A 15687-nucleotide genomic window follows, 5' to 3' on the forward strand; every position below is an offset into this window, starting at 1 on the left:
GTGCTCAAATTGCCTCTGATACCATTTCCCCCCCTTGCCAAGAGCTAGCAGCTTTGTTTTTACTTTACTCCCCTGTACCAGCAGCGGAAGAATCCAGGCCTTCATATGTTCTAAAAAGAGGGCTGAATTTCTGTGCACAGTATTGGATCATTAACCTATAATAGTACTGGTCACTCTTAGGTACATACATTTGGTGGTGACAGTGCATGTTAATGAACACAGAACACCGGATTGTAGTCATGGGCTAATGTGCCTTCTTGCTGTGAGGCACGAGTGCTAACCGATGCACCACCATGCCATCATGTAAATACAACATGAACTGCCAATCTATATCATGTATAGTTCAAAGCCACACTGTGTAACATTTAAATAAACAATAACTAGAATAAACAACAAGCATTCATTCAACGTTGTGTGTTTAATGTTGAAAACCCAAACAGACTAAAGCATGTCTTTTTTCATGCATATTTACTTCTTAGTGTCTCTCCGAAGACCTGACTTGTAACAAAGATGGGCGCTATCATTACAAGCTAAATCCCTCCTACTGTACTGGTAGCAAATACTTGCTGCTGCCAAACAAAGATGGTCAGTGCTGCTCATTAAACCTCTTGGATAAGCGGCGAAATGTCCAACACCTAACCTACCAAGTACATGAGTTATAGAAAAATCGAGGTTAGCAGAATATTTGCCCTTTAAGATCCACACTGCTTTCAAGCCAGGGCAGTTCTCAGACTGTAGTGTGACACACTGGTGATTCTTCAGGGAGCACTCACCTGCAACCTTATTTATTTGGATTCGAGATAATTTCGTTTATGCTTTTGTAATGCTTTTAATATAATGTTCTTTTTCTTGATTTAGACGTGGTTTTCACTTAGTTTCGAGTTAGTCCTGATCTGAAAAGGTTTTAGTCCTGATTTGATCTTTACCTAGGCCTGGTGGTACTTGGAAGATCAACTATCTAAATGTTAGAGAACCACTGACTATTTATTGACTTGAGCGTGTCAAGCTCTGCAAGCAAGCATTCTGTTTTAATGAAAACAGGCACATCTTAAAGGTACAGTGAGTTCTGGAAACAGCATTTAGGGACGCACAGTAGAGCACAGTCAAAAATTAAAAGCTGCCACTGCTCAGACAGTGTATTAAGGACATTAGGAGGACATCAAATCTGAATCCACAAATGGCAACACATCAGGCACTTAAATCACAGTGATGTGGGAGCAGCATAAGCACCCAGGTGTCTATATTGTTTCTCATCTTTAGAACTAAAAGGATGGGTTGGAAGCATTAATGGATTTTGTGATGGCTAATGGATACACAGAGAATTGGTCCATCTCATGATTATTACTACAGTATTATGCGCAACAGGAGACACACACCGATCACTCTGACGGATTTAAAGGAACTGTTGTGAGCGCACAGCCCTACCCAGAGACATGATTTATACAAGCTCCCTATCTCATGGTCAGCTGCCAGCGCACTGATTGAGAGCACTTACACTGAGCAGTCTAAATATTTGTCCGTGGAGAGGAGACGTAAAGAAGGCAGGTTAAAGCTACAAGGATATAGTGCATAGTCACAGCTTAGGTCATAATGTTATCCTTTTGTAAGGCGTAGCCGGGTTTATCCAAAACTTCTTCAGCATAAGTACATTTTAAATCGATCGTCTCAAGTCCATTTTAATTTGGGTAGTTCTTTACTTTACAGCACGGTAAACAAATGGTAATAGGTTGGCCATAGAGGTGGTACCAACAGAGGTAGAAAAGCGCTGTATACGTACATGTGGCCATTAGTATTTAAAACGACCATTTAAATAACCAGAAAACCTGACATTTCCTTGGTGATACTGTGGAAACATTGCTGCAAAATGCATTTTTACTACTTATTACTTAATGAGCGATTTCCATTCCAATACCGCGTTATTACTGTGCTGTAAAGCTAAAAACAACCTTCATTTTCGATCGAAATGCACACATTCTACAGCCATCCAAGTATCATTAGTCATATACTTGCATTAAAAAGGCATATTATACATTGGACATGTCGGTAAAATTACATTCTAAATGACAAGTAAGCAGTCACTGACTAAACTAATCTTTCTCATGAGATCGACTCATCCTTTAACAGAGTCTAACTTTTCTTGCGGCCTCTGCCTCTCCCTCCCGGTGCAGCAGCAGGTCCACTGAGCTTATGGGTCTCCAAGTCCACTTTTTGTTGCAGGATCCCAGCCAGGATGAACTCCGCACAAACCACTGGGACAGAGCTGGACAGAGCAGGAGCGCACAGAGACCAGTCCTCTTCACAGGAGATCACCACCGTCTTGGGCTGAAATGAATACCAGGCAGTTACAATCAAGTACCTCCAGTCTCTCCACAGTGTTACCAGTGCTACCTTGTTAGAGGAGGGCATTCTCGGCAGGAATACAGCTCCACTGGAGGTAATGATGTCTTTCATGTGGACTGGCTCTGGTTTTACAGACCTTGTGACATGGATCTCATAACCCTGAAAGATAAAAATAAAAAAAAGAAGAGATAAACTAGAAGATATCTGTGAGCACTCGCTAGATCACCACAAGTAGGCAGGAAAAACTGGTGCTCTTCAAGATCTGAGGACAGATCAGTTTAGCAAAAATAGTGATTTCACTTGGTGGATAAAATTGAATAGACAAAGATAATACTGAGAGGTACAATGTGTAAAGTAAATAAATACCAAACATAAAACACCTGTTAAGAAGACAAGTTGTCTGTTGTTAACCAATATAAACTCAAAATTAAAATCCATTGATTAGATCATTGATTCTTTGCTCATGGAAAACCAAACAAAGTTCTCAGGAATAAAGCCTTTAAGACAGAGGTCACGGGATGGTGGACCTTGGTCCAGATCCGGACCTACACACCAACCCGTCCAGACCCAAACCTTGGATCTGAACTCTGAACCTGACTATAAATCCACTCAGCCGAGGGTCTCTCAGCTTCTCTCTGCAGCAGGGTGGTAACTACAGCCTGGACTAAACCCTAAAAAACCTGGACTAAACCCAGGCACTACTCAGTGTATAGTTCTTTGCTCAGTACTACACACCAAGCACTGCATTCGCAACATTGGGAAACTACTGTATATAGGCATTTAGGAGGCAATACAGGCAGTACAGTAATTATGATTTGATTTAATAAAGGCTAAAACAAAAAGAATTGTCCCCATATAACTGTAACTTCAAATTTGCTTGTCAATTTTTTCAATCTCTGTGAATTTTAATTCAGGGCCCCTGCTTTAAGATATAGATGGGTACCATACACACCTGTAGCAGAGGTTGATCACTGGCAACTCTCAGAGATTCATGCAGGTTGAAATTAAACTTGTTCTCCTGCTCACGATCTTTAACCAAATAACCACTAGGAGCCAAAAAGGTCCCGGCCTTTCCACTCTGAAACAAAACATTTGAAAACACTTTATTGCATTAAGGGATATAGATTATAGAACAAAAAATGAAGATGGTAATAGTTGGAACTACAACACACCTTCTCCAGCCACTGAGTAGTTACAATGGGGATCCCTTTAGCCACAGCACACAGGAATTTGACCGTCCTCCGTACTTTGTCAGTCACTAAACAGTTCATGTCGGCCACGTCTTTGGCTAAGCTCCCTCCTAAACGGCACAGCACTTTCTCCCCAGTTTCATCCACAACACCAGTGAAAAGCACCTGGCAATAGGAAAGACACACAAGCAGTTAAAGCAAATCATTCATCAGGTGCAATAATAAACAATATGCTGTAAATATATAAAGCAAAAACCTAAATAAAGATGTGTGCCCAGTCCTACATGTTCTAGTACTTTTCTTATTGATTGACAAAATAAATACAGTTATGTTAATACCTTGTAAGATCGACTTGGAGTTCTGGATCGACCCACGGTGCTTGGAGATGCACTGGAGGAGCGAGGGGTCTTAGCCAAAGGATCTGACTCTGAATCAACCGAATGTCGCTTACGGGAAACGCTGCTCCTCGGCGTCTGGGGCGGCTAATGGACAAGGGAAGAAAAGATGGAATATCTCAGCGAGTGGAATGCTTTTAGCAACATTACATGACAAAATGTTGATTAGAGGTGTGACAAAGTAATATCTCAGAATACTATTAAACTTTACTTGACAGTTCAAGAGTTCACATTCATTAATACTAGTTGTTTACAAAAGCATAATGTAAATAAAACACATTTCATCTTCTTTAAAAAAAAAATAGTGCTATATTGGAAATGATCAGGTGCAATAAATCAATGATGACCGTATTGTTTATGTTAATTCTATTGTCGACTAATGATACAAATGTAGGCCTATGAGATCTGCTGGCTCTGGTCTGGTAGTAGGTCCCAGAGTACGGACTACATATGGTGAATCTTAATTTTCCTTCTTTGCTTTTCAACTACCTGAAAATGAGACCTTAATTGGTATTTCTATACCAAAATGTAAGGCTTAAATAAAGCTTATCTGGTTTCATCAAACTAATGTACAGTATGTAATAGTTATCTTGAGTGTTATTTTTTCTATTATAATTATTAGTATATCTGAAGTGAGTTGTACATGGCGTTACATTTGAGGCGTTCAACAATTCATAGAACAGGATTCATAGTTCAATATATTTGCTGGTTATTTTTGTAATGGGTTACGTAAAGGGTCAACTTACACGTATTGATTTACTTTAAATTGTATAGACCTGTGATCTAAATCAGCAAATTTACCAGAGTGCTCCATCTGGAGGTCAATAGCCATCTCTAACGCTGACTCTGCATTACTGTGAAAAAGCTAATGGATAGAGAACCCCCTCGGCCTGTAAATGCTATGCACAAGCTTCACACAGTTACTTTGCTTAACATAAATCTAATTTCTGTATCCCCTTTAATGTACTCCAATCTAATCGCCGGTTTATTCAATCACCTCTTGCCCTTTGGGATTTGCCTCCTGTTCCATGGAGCTGTTGTCCCCCTGCTCTTCACTTTTCTTCCTCTGGACAGCTGATGCTCGGCCCCTGCCTTTTGGCTTCTCACATGGAGTGGCATCGTCTTCTGGTACTTCTGCTTTCCTGCTCTTCCTTGCCGGGGTATTTCTAGTTCCAGTCTTTCTTGTAATACTCGAATCCACGTCATTTTCTTCCTGTGTTTTTGTTTCCGATTCGTTTTTGGCATCCGTCTCTGCTGGTCTCTTTCTCCCTCCCCTTCTACTAGTGGATGCTTCTTCCTTACTAGTCTCCTTCTCATCTTTCTCAGGTGTGCATTTCGTTGACCCGTCTTTAGCTCCACCCTGCCCTCTTGTGGACACAGAGGGCTCGGTCTTATCTGCTTCATCTTCCTTATCATTTTGAGAGCAAATCCTCGCGCTCTTTCTTCCTCGTTGTGGTGCTTTCTGGCTGGAGACCGGATTGTTAACAGCTTCACTTTCAGACCTTCTGCCTCTTCCCCTCTGCCTCCCTCCTCTCCCTCGACCCTGGGCGCTCACACTGCCGCGCGACACCTCGGAATTGAGAGAGGTGTTCGAACTGGATCTCGAAAGCGTCCCGGTAATCGACTGAGCGGACGCTTCTGCAGTTGCCACGGTTCTCCTCCTGCCTCTAGCCGGCGTTTTCTCAGCGTGCACTTCACCAGTCTTTCGCGCCCCTCCTCTCCCCCTGCCCCTCCCTCGACTCGTCTGTGAGCTTGACACGGATATCTCGGAGCCCACGGAGTTTGAAGAGTTGGAGCGGGATCTGGTCCTCTTCGCTGGGCCTCCATCGTCGACAGCTGTGGCGGAGGAGTCGGGAGCGGCGGTGGTTCCCCTGGCTGCTCTCCTGCCTCTTCGCGTGGCTTCCTCTTGGGTCTTGTTCTGCTCTTCTTGTTTCTCTTTTTCTAATCTTTCCTCCATCTCGAGTCGTGCTTTCTGCTCTTGATCCTTTCGCTCCTGCTCCTGTCTCTGGAGTTCTTCCTCTGCTTTTTTGGCTACTTCCAATCTTTCTCTCTCTTCCCTTTGTTTTAGTTCTTGTTCTTCTTTCTCCCTTTTCTCCGCTATCTCTTTTTGCTTCTTCTCTTCTTTTTCTTTTTTACGTTTATCAGCTAATTCTTTCTTTTCCTTTTGAATCCTTTCTTTCTCAAGTCTCTCCTTTTCCTCTTTTTCTCTTTTCTCCTTCTCTTCCCTCTCTCTCTCCTCCTTTTCTTTTTGCTCTTTAGCAGCAAGTTCTTCCCTTTCTTTTTCAATTCTTTCTTTCTCAAGTCTTTCCATTTCTTCCTTTTCCTTCTGCTCTCTTTTTCTCTCCTCTTCTTCCTTTAGACGTTTAGCCGCCATTTCTTTATCTTGTTGCTTCACTTGTTGACCCTCCTCTACATCTTTACTGTTCGTTTTTGTTTCTTCTGTGTCGCTCTCATCTTCCTGCTCAACCTTGGCTTTCCCTCTTCTGCCCTTAGAACCCGGTGTCGCTTTACTTTTTCCTCTGGTCTGTCTCTTCTGAGGTCCTGCACTGACTTCTTCTGCCGTTTCTTGCTTTTCCTTTACAGATCTTGCGCCGCCTCTCCTTGGCCTCGCGCTAACATCGCTCACCTCATCTCGACTCTGCCCCTCTTTTGCATCTTCTTGAGAATTTGTGAGCGACTGGGTGTCTTCAAGTTTTCTGGCTTTTCTTTTCCTGGGACGTGGAATCACTTCCTCCTCTTCGTCACTCGCCACGCCCTCGCTCAAAACGACAGGCTGAGTTGGTGCTACAGAAAGTTCAGAATCAGCAGACGTCTTTTGTTTTCTCGTTTGCCTTTTTCTCACAACTTTGGTTGAATCTTCTCCGGCACTTTCGTCCGTCTCTGACGCAGGAAGAGGTTGAGTCGGAGCCACGGTTAGCTCCTGAGATGGTTGAGTGTCCTCCACTGGTTCAAGGCGCTTCACTTTGCTCCTTCTAAAGTGAACAAAATCTTCCTCAGTGCTGTCTTCATCCAAGGGAATTTCTACAGCCTGTGTTGCTTCTTCCTCAAGTTGAAGTTGCTTTGCTTCTTCACTGGCTAGATCCTCCATCATTTCCAAAGGTAGCGTTTGAGCCTCAGCTAGATCTGAATTTGGTTGCGTCTCCTCTTCTTCATTGCTTGCACCATCTTCCATCATCTCCATGGGCTGTGTTTCAGCCATTGCTACACTTGCAAGCGGTTGGGTCTCCTGCTCTTCAATTTGTTTTGCCTTTCCTTTCCTAAAAACTGGGGCAGAGTCCTCGCTGTCGCTGTCTTGGTCGAAGCACATGGGCTGAGTTGGAGCTTCAGATATAAAATCAACTGGTTGTGTTGCTTCCTTACGATCCGCCCCTCTCTCAAGACTTGACTGTGCCACAGATTGGTCGACCTTTCCTGTAGATAGGAACAAAAAGATTAGTTGGTGTAAGTATAATCTGAAAAGTTCTCAACTGTTATATTTTGCTTCACAAATGTTTAGCCTGATGAAGAACACTGAAACGTTGCATTAAATAAAGAACACTGGTGTTGCAAGTATACACTGTGTGAGAGATTTTTCCCCGTCTTTAGTTTTTGGCTTTACAAATGTAAAATTGAAAGGAATGGGAAAAGAAAATGTAGTTTTCTAGTGCCTTGGTCTCATAGCGCTTTACGGGGGACCATTTTCATTCACTCCATATAAGCTCTGTATTCTGGAGGGTGTTCCTGTTTTTTAATTGTTTTTTATGCTCTTGGTGAAACCATAACCCAAGCCCTCCAGGGGCAGCAAAGAGTTACATTGATTCATTTAGATTTCTTCTCACACACATAAAATCCTTTAAACAGTCAATTTGACATTGTGACATTTCTACCTGCATTTTGATCTTCATCCCCCTCTTCCTCCTCATCGCTGGATGGCTGGGGACTATAAGCCTGTGTTGCTTGTAAGGCTATATCTACTGGTCCCTCTCTTGCATCAGAGATAATAGCGTCTGCATAGGGCTGTGTTTCTTCTAGATTCATATTGACAAAAGCCTGGGTGCTCTCCATGGCTAGAGCTTGGGCTCGAAGGACGCTGCTGTCAGAAAGCTCAAGCTGGAAATGCCCCCTGTCGATATTAGACACGTCCTTCTCATTCGCTGAGGACTCGAGGTCAGATGAGATGTTAGGGTTTTCTTCGGGGGGGCCGTCGTGGCATCTGTCATTGAGAATAAAGGATTGTGTCTCCGCTACAGCAAAGTCCTCGTCTTGACAGTCCAGGCCAGAGGAAAACGTACCAGGCTTTCTAGCAGCTACCGCGCCTAAACAAGACAGACAAATTAATTTTCAATTAATTGGCTTGAAAGCTGTGAATAAATGTAATTGCCCAACTCCACTCAAAAAAACAACTATATATAAATGTATCTAAACTATCTCTTACATCTATAAGATGAAAGGGATGGACTTAGAAAGGCCTGTGTCTCCATTTCCTCCACGTTTCCCTCTGCAATAAAAAGTATTATCATTTTATGCAAGTATTGGTTAAATGTGTAAAAACCACCCACTTTGAAGTTCACATAAAATTACACACTATGAAACAATAGCTAGTTAATACATACATTCACTGTACTGATTAACTAAAACAGAGTTCACTATAGAGCATTCAACTGGGAGTGTGTTTTTAAGTTAAAGAAAAATACAACAGTAATTTCCAGATCTTATCGAGAGTGCGTATTTTAAAAGTTGGTATTGACTGTCTATGTCAGGGGTAGGCAAGTTTGCTTGGTGGAGGGCCGATTTTCTTTTTTAGCTCAAAGTAAAGCACCACTTTCTACAAATGTCAGCGTTGTATGCGTGACCTAATGGGGTGTTCCGTTTGGAAATTTTGACAGAATAAACGGTATTTCTCTCACTTTTAGAGTACTTTAACAGGCATTTGATCACTGATTAGTGTAATATAATTAATATCATCTTCAAAATCATCTTGAGGGCCAGAGGTTACATTGGCCCCTGGGTCTGAAGTTGCCTTCCCCTGGTCTATGTTGTGATTCCCTTACCCGACTGCTGTATGGGAGTAGAGCACATCTGCTGTAAGGCACCTTGTATCACAGGTGTTATCTCTCTCTGCAGGACGGGCTTCTCATTGTCCCCTTTATCCTCAACCTCAGCCTCCTCTGCATCGGTATCACTGTCCACAGTCACAGTTGCAGGTCTATCTCCATCACAGTGGCCACAAATGGACTTACTCACATCAGAAACTGCATCACCATCTGTCTGAGGCTCCGCTACTTTTGTTTTAGAGAAGATTGAGGGTTGGATTTCCGGAGAATCATCTTCAACATCTGTGTCACTGTTGGACAAAATCTCCAAATCAGGTTTCTCGTCCTCCAATGGTGGTTTACTGACCGCAGCACCTAGTATCCCTTCATCATCCGTGTCACTGTCAAAGTGGAGACTCGAAGGGGCAGCCGGTTTGGACACAATTGGCCTTGCATCTACTCGTGAAGGCGTTTCCCCATCTTCAGCATTAGCGACGGCACTATTAAGATCAGTTTCCCCCTCCTCGACATCTGTATCGCTATCTAAGTTAAAGTCATTTGGATTGACTGGTTCACTGGCCACTGTGGAGTTTGCGGTTTGTTGTCCAATGGGTTTTGCAGGAGCGACAGAAGGCACATCTTCATCTTCAACATCCGTATCACTGTCCATGTTAAATTCAGGTCCGTTTGAAGCCTGAGCATTGTTTGAAATTCCGTTATTTGATGTAAGAGAAGAAGCAGCAATGGCTAGCTTTTCCCCCTCTTCCTCCACATCAGTGTCACTGTCCATACTGATGCCTTTGGGCTGGACAACGGGAATGACTTGGGAATCTTTGGGAATGCCATCAGATAAAATCAGGGGTTTGTCGGTTTCATCATCTTCAACATCTGTGTCACTGTCCATGTGAAATTTGGGTGCATTATTTGACAACACAGGAGGAGCAGCCATTGTTAGCTTTGCCTCTTCTTCCTCCACATCTGTGTCACTGTCCAGATTGAATTGAGACACAATGTTAGCCGCAGGACAAGCGTTGGACTCCATCTTTGCAAGCTCGGGTTGTGCACTACTGTTATTAACCATAGCTGCTTCATCATTTCCCGTCTCCTCTTCACTGTCGTCCACAATCTCGAGCGCTGACGCTTTTTTCCGCTCCTGTCTGTGGATATCAACATCACTCTCCTCCGGATTGAAGCTGACTTGCTGTGTCCTATTTTTATATGAAGACGATGGAGTGATGGGGCTTTCATCTTCACTGCAAATCAGCAACAACAAAACAAGACAATTTAGATGAGAGAACGAGAAAGCAACAATACAATCTTCAGTAAAAAACGTCATTCCTGATCAATTACCTCTCAGGGACAACTTTGTTTGGCGGACTCGTAAATGTGGAACACCTTGGGCTGGATTTGTAGGAGTCAGAATCACTTACTGAAAGAAAGAAAGCAAGTATATTAAAGCTTAGGATGAAAGTAGTCAGACTGTGTGGTCTCTAAGGGCCATTCCACTGCCTAAAAGGGGAAGCTCAGCCTACACCATGCTAAAAATAGGTCCCCAAAGTATTCGTAGGTACTGATAGAAAAGCACTTAACATTAGTTTACAGGTTTTGTACCTCAACAGTTTGGTTTCAGACATCAAAATATATCCCAAAGTGCTGTACTGTCTATTTGACAAAGAATTTGTGATGTGTGGATAAATACAGCATCAGAATAGAGGACATAGTCGCTAAAAATAAATTGTTAAACATGTATGGATTTTCCTTTTGGGCTGTTCTTCGGAACACCATATTCCGAGTTTTCGATTGCATCAGTGTCCTCCAGTTCTGACCTCAGAGCAGGTCATTTAATCTTGCACTTTAACGTCTTAACCCCCACCCGAACCGAGCACATTTTCTCCAGTCTGGCTTTACCCAAATCTGAAAGCATCTTAAAAGCGTCTAGAAAAAAGCCTCAAAATAGTGACAGAAATGAGACGAAAACGCAACAAAAAAGCCACAGAAAAGTTGCGATAATGCAACAAAAAAGTGACAAAAAAAGTGACAAAAATTTTTATAAAAAAGCAGCAAAAAAGCCACTAAAGAACCACATAAAAATGGCAAAAAAGTGATAAAAAAGTGACAAAATGTGGCAAAAATGTGACAAAAATGTCACAAAAGTGACAATATGCCAGCAATGTAAGGAAAAAAAATCCGTCTAGATCAGTTTTGTAGGTCTTAGCTTTCAAATGAGGCGTAACACTGGCCCACAGGCGGTAACCATATCGCCTTTGCTTTGCCCAATCCCATCAGACCTTGGAAGCTAAGCAGGGAAGGGCCTGGCAGGACTTGAATGGGAGATCGTTTAGTAACACCAGGAAACCTAGCGAATGTAGTGCGTGTGTGAGTGAGTGGTGGTGGTCAGAGGGGCTGATGGCGCAGACTGGTTGCCTCGCTTCCATCAGTCTACCCCAGGGCAGCAGTGGCTACAATAGTAGCTTACCACCACCGAGTATGGAGTGAACGAATGTGCAATGTAAAGCGTCTTTGAGTGTCCAGAAAAGCGCTATATAAAACCAATGCATTATTATTATTATTATTATTATAACCTTTTAGGTTTGGGTAAAGCTGATCCGAAGATTAGAGAAAATGCACTTGGTGAAAGCAGGGGTTAAGAGGTTAAGAGAACGTTGACATCTAGGCAGTCATAATTGTTTCCCCATCCGCATGCATCACTTCATTTTAACTCTTACATACAGTATATAGGCAGTAAGTTGCCCCAGCCCCCGGACCAGAAGGGCCCAAATAGGCGCCCATTTTCTATTATGAGTCATTTATTTTATGGCAAAGAGTAGATGTGAAACCACTTTTGTCTTTTTTTGCTATGCAGTATTGCTCAGCTTTAATAATTGCAGCGCTGTTTAATTCACACATACCAATAGCTTTACGCCGTCTGTCTCCAGCTCTGGATTTCTCTTCATCAGAGTCCGACTCAGAGTCTGGCACCAGAGAGCCGTGTTGTTGCTGCGTTGGAGTTTGTTCAAATGTCAGTCCACTCGTCCTGGCAGGTGTCCCTTGGGTGACCCCTGAATCTGCGCTTTTTGTTTCCCCTGTGTTTGAGTTGCCGGAATTTTCTCTCAAGGCATCAGGCACTTTTGTACTTTGGTTGTTATTCACACAAGTCCTTATCTCCACCTCAGCAATACATTTTTTATATTTACAAGGAATGTCTGCCACCATTAGACTGTCTCCTTCGCTGAGGGCATAGCGGACATTTGGAGTCAGTTTTAAGCGGCCTTTGCAAGTCCCATTCATGCTTCCTAGATCCCAAAGGAGTGCCTCTACTTCATCCTTGCTGCCTTTTCTTCGGTACAAAGAAAGGGAGATGGTGGCGTGCCGCTTGGACACGGATGGTGAAAGTAAGGGCAGCGAGCAGGTGTTGGGGTCACGGCCCAAAACATTGTCTCCCAGGTAGAGAAAACATTCTGTGATGTAAATAAAGGAATGTGTTAGCGTAATAATTGGGTAATATACAAAACACAGATACATAGTAGAAATAAAGGACTAGTTATTTATTTGGTTTTACTGACTTGTTACATCATAATAATTAACACATTGAGTGCCACGCTGTTTTGGGGATTTAGCTGTAGAGTGCCAACAATCCAGACCATTTTTCATGATATTTGTAGCACCACAGCGTATTCTGTTTTATAGCTATGGACACATGCTATGGCTCGTTTGAAAGACGAGAATCTAAGCTCTCCGTAGGTAAAAACAGTTTATTTCTGCATACCTCGGTTCCTAAGAAATCCTAAGCTAAACAGAGGCAAGTTTTGATCATAATCATCGATTTTTTTCTAGATTCTGAGATAATCTTAGTCTTTTATCAAAGACTCTCCTTTCTGATAAACTCCTCTTTCCAACTCTCTCCTCCTCTTTCCTCTCTGGACGGACACTAACGTTATGGGAAGAGGCAAATGCCTAAATATATTCGTCTCAAGTCAATTTTCAACGACAACATTGTTGACATGTTTTGAAACACTGCGCATTATCGATCGCTCATCATCATGTGTGCATTTCAACAGCCTGGTTCTCGGATTGAAGATTCAAACCGGATGTTTCTCAGCCGTCCTTGGACCGATTTTGACCATTTAAAAACTCAGAAATGTTAAAATCTCAACTGTTTCGATCTGTACATGGGGAGCCGCTCTGCTTTGTCAAACGCGCTCTAGAGACTGAGAGAGAAGTGTCGGGTTTACAGCTGTTCGCTACGCAACACCAAGCCCCATCAGATATATAATATGTCCAGATCCTGACTCTTCTTCAAGTTTTTGATCGTCATTTATTCACTGTTCATCACAGAGCTACTAAAACCACACATAAGGTGTATTAGAGTGTCTAATTTCGTAATTAAAAAAACTAAAAAAGCAAAAACGGATTTTTGTTGTTAGCACTCAATGTGTTAAAGGAGCAATATTATCCACCATTCAATTTTGTGAAAAAGGTTTTGAACCCTTTAACATGGTAATTTCATATTTCGTCTGTTGTATTTCCTGATAACAAATAGCAAAAAAAGAAATAATATGTGCGCTTTCATCTCTCCACTCACCTTGTTCTGGGATGTGTTCATTTTTTAAGATGCACAGTTTGCCCAGGGGGTCACCTCTGTCATCATTCTCCTCTTCATGCTCCTCTTCATCGGACTCCAGGATGGAGTCACAGATCATTTGTGTTGCATCCATCATCTTTCACAAATGAAGTCTTCTAGAATCAAGCAAGAAACATGGCTGTGGTCAAGTGTAGTTGTAGTGCAGGCACTGGCTACTACTACGGTCCATACATAAAGCATTTATCTATCGTTCGTTGTGCAAGACTTGTCCAGGCAAGTATCCCCTTTGGAGTGAGTGACATCAAGAAGCAAACGTCACACACCAACTTAACTGTTTATGGCCAATCGCTGATGCTTTACTACGCATTTATATAATAACTATTAGAACATAAGGAAATGTGGGAAGTGCCCAAAGAAAGAAAGCTACTGCATCATTTTAATATGCTTTGCATGCAGGACCCGAACAAAGATTTCACTTTCAGCACCACAACGTAACTTAAAGCATAGAAAGTGCTCAATGTCAGCAACAACATTGATTTACTTGCTATCAAATGCACTTTAAGTAAATAAGGCCCGTTGGTCAAAATCAAACTCACTAGCACGAGTGACTGTCAGTGTTAGCATGTTAACGGGAGAAAACTGCCTCGATTTTACGACAGATCCAACAATATTCCGTATTACACGGCGTTGCTGCATGCTGATTGTATTGCATGTACATATTTGATCTTCTATGACTGAAAGTTTAACACTAACCTCATGCTTCGCCTGGCTCGGAGAGGAAAACAAAAAAGTATATCCTGGATGGAGCTGGAGACGCCCCCAGATGGTGCGTCATTGTCACAAACAGGCGTGTGATTGGCCAAACCATCTGTCAGTCACTGGAACCACGCTCCCATTGGATATAATATAACAAGATTTTGTTGCTACATTTTTGCGCGCCAAAGATAATAGGTGTGTTTGAGATGAGCCAGACGGACGCAGTTTTGACAGCCGACTGCAGACGCACGGTGCATGCCGGTTAGATTTCTGTCCGACTTGCTCCAGACGGGCTCTGATGTCACGGGCACGTGGGGCACGGAAAGATCGTGAGACCCCAACGAGAGCAGCCGACTTGATCAGCCGCTGCATCTCTCCGGAGGCAACTGCAGGGGCTCCACGGCCCCGTGCATGACGGGAAAACGCCCACCTGTCCGCGGCTCACGCGCAGGTGATTGGATACGAGTCTGCTGTGATCAGAAACGTGCTCCTCGCCCCCTCCCCTCTCCTCTTTAGATCTAAACAAATAAACTATGACTGAAACTATTAAAGTTATGCATCGCCCCTACAATAGAGCTCATGTTTGATTATTTTCAGAACAACTAATGATTTAAAAGGACGTATTTTATCTCACAAACTTGAACAAACAAACGAATGGGAAAGTTTCCTCTGATGAAGAATGATGTCTCTGGAGTAAAGGAAACAGAGCAGGAGGTGAATGACTTTTATTTAGGATAAACTTTAAATGAACGCGATATCTGAACGAGACGCTGCGTGATCTGAGGCCACTCTCGTTGTTCTCTGCATGTGGAGGGTCGGATTGGCTTCAGACTTTTTTTCTCCGCCCCCGTTGCGCCGGCTACTCTCACCGATCATCCAGGCGAGCCGCAACGGCATCTCAAACACACCTATTAGGTGTGTTTGAGATGCCGTTGTGGCTCGCCTGGATGGTCGGCGAGAGTAGCCGGCGCAACGGGGGCGGAGAAAAAAAGTCTGAATTCAATCCGACCGCTCCACATGCAGAGAAGAGCGAGAGTGGCCTCAGATCACGCAGCGTCTCGTTCAGATATCGCGTTCATTTAAAGTTTATCCTAAATAAAAGTCCTTCACCTCCTGCTCTGTTTCCTTTACTCCAGAGACATCATTCTTCTTCAGAGAAAACTTTCCCATTTGTTTGTTTGTTCAAGTTTGTGAGATAAAATACGTCCTTTTAAATAATTAGTTTGTTCTGTAAGAGCATCAGACATGAGCTCTATTTTAGGGGGCGATGCATAACTTTAATAGTTTCAGTCATAGTTTATTTGTTCAGATCTAAAGAGGAGAGGGGAGGGGGCGAGGAGCACGTTTCTGATCACAGCAGACTCGTATCCAATCACCTGAGCGTGAGCCGCGGACAGGTGGGCGTTTTCCCG

At 42.9% G+C, this 15687-nt stretch overlaps 1 protein-coding gene across 1 annotated transcript; it reads right to left on the reverse strand.

The window, feature by feature from the left end:
* Positions 1-1030: 1030 nt before the first annotated feature.
* mdc1 (mediator of DNA damage checkpoint 1) lies at positions 1031-14335 on the reverse strand. The gene is made up of 13 exons (XM_079561530.1): positions 14273-14335; positions 13520-13674; positions 11847-12395; positions 10288-10366; positions 8956-10190; positions 8340-8402; positions 7770-8220; positions 4923-7377; positions 3869-4012; positions 3513-3695; positions 3293-3418; positions 2389-2499; positions 1031-2322 (listed from the first exon to the last, which is right to left on the reverse strand). Exons 2-13 carry the CDS (start codon positions 13653-13655, stop codon positions 2128-2130), a joined length of 5727 nt encoding a protein of 1908 aa, XP_079417656.1. The 5' UTR covers positions 13656-13674; positions 14273-14335; the 3' UTR covers positions 1031-2127.
* Positions 14336-15687: the final 1352 nt, after the last annotated feature.

The sequence above is a fragment of the Gobius niger genome, assembly GCF_951799975.1.
Source record: "Gobius niger genome assembly, chromosome: 8".
Lineage (NCBI taxonomy): Eukaryota > Metazoa > Chordata > Actinopteri > Gobiiformes > Gobiidae > Gobius > Gobius niger.

Bases quoted from the DNA above. Each gene is read 5' to 3' on its own strand.
- mdc1 (XM_079561530.1), bottom strand. From the start codon at position 13,655: ATGATGGATGCAACACAAATGATCTGTGACTCCATCCTGGAGTCCGAT. The intron at 8,403-8,955 runs GTAAGGGAATCA...TTTTTATTGCAG, and splicing joins TACTCCCATACAGCAGTCGG to AGGGAAACGTGGAGGAAATG. The intron at 2,500-3,292 runs GTGTGTATGGTA...TTTATCTTTCAG, and splicing joins GTGATCAACCTCTGCTACAG to GGTTATGAGATCCATGTCAC.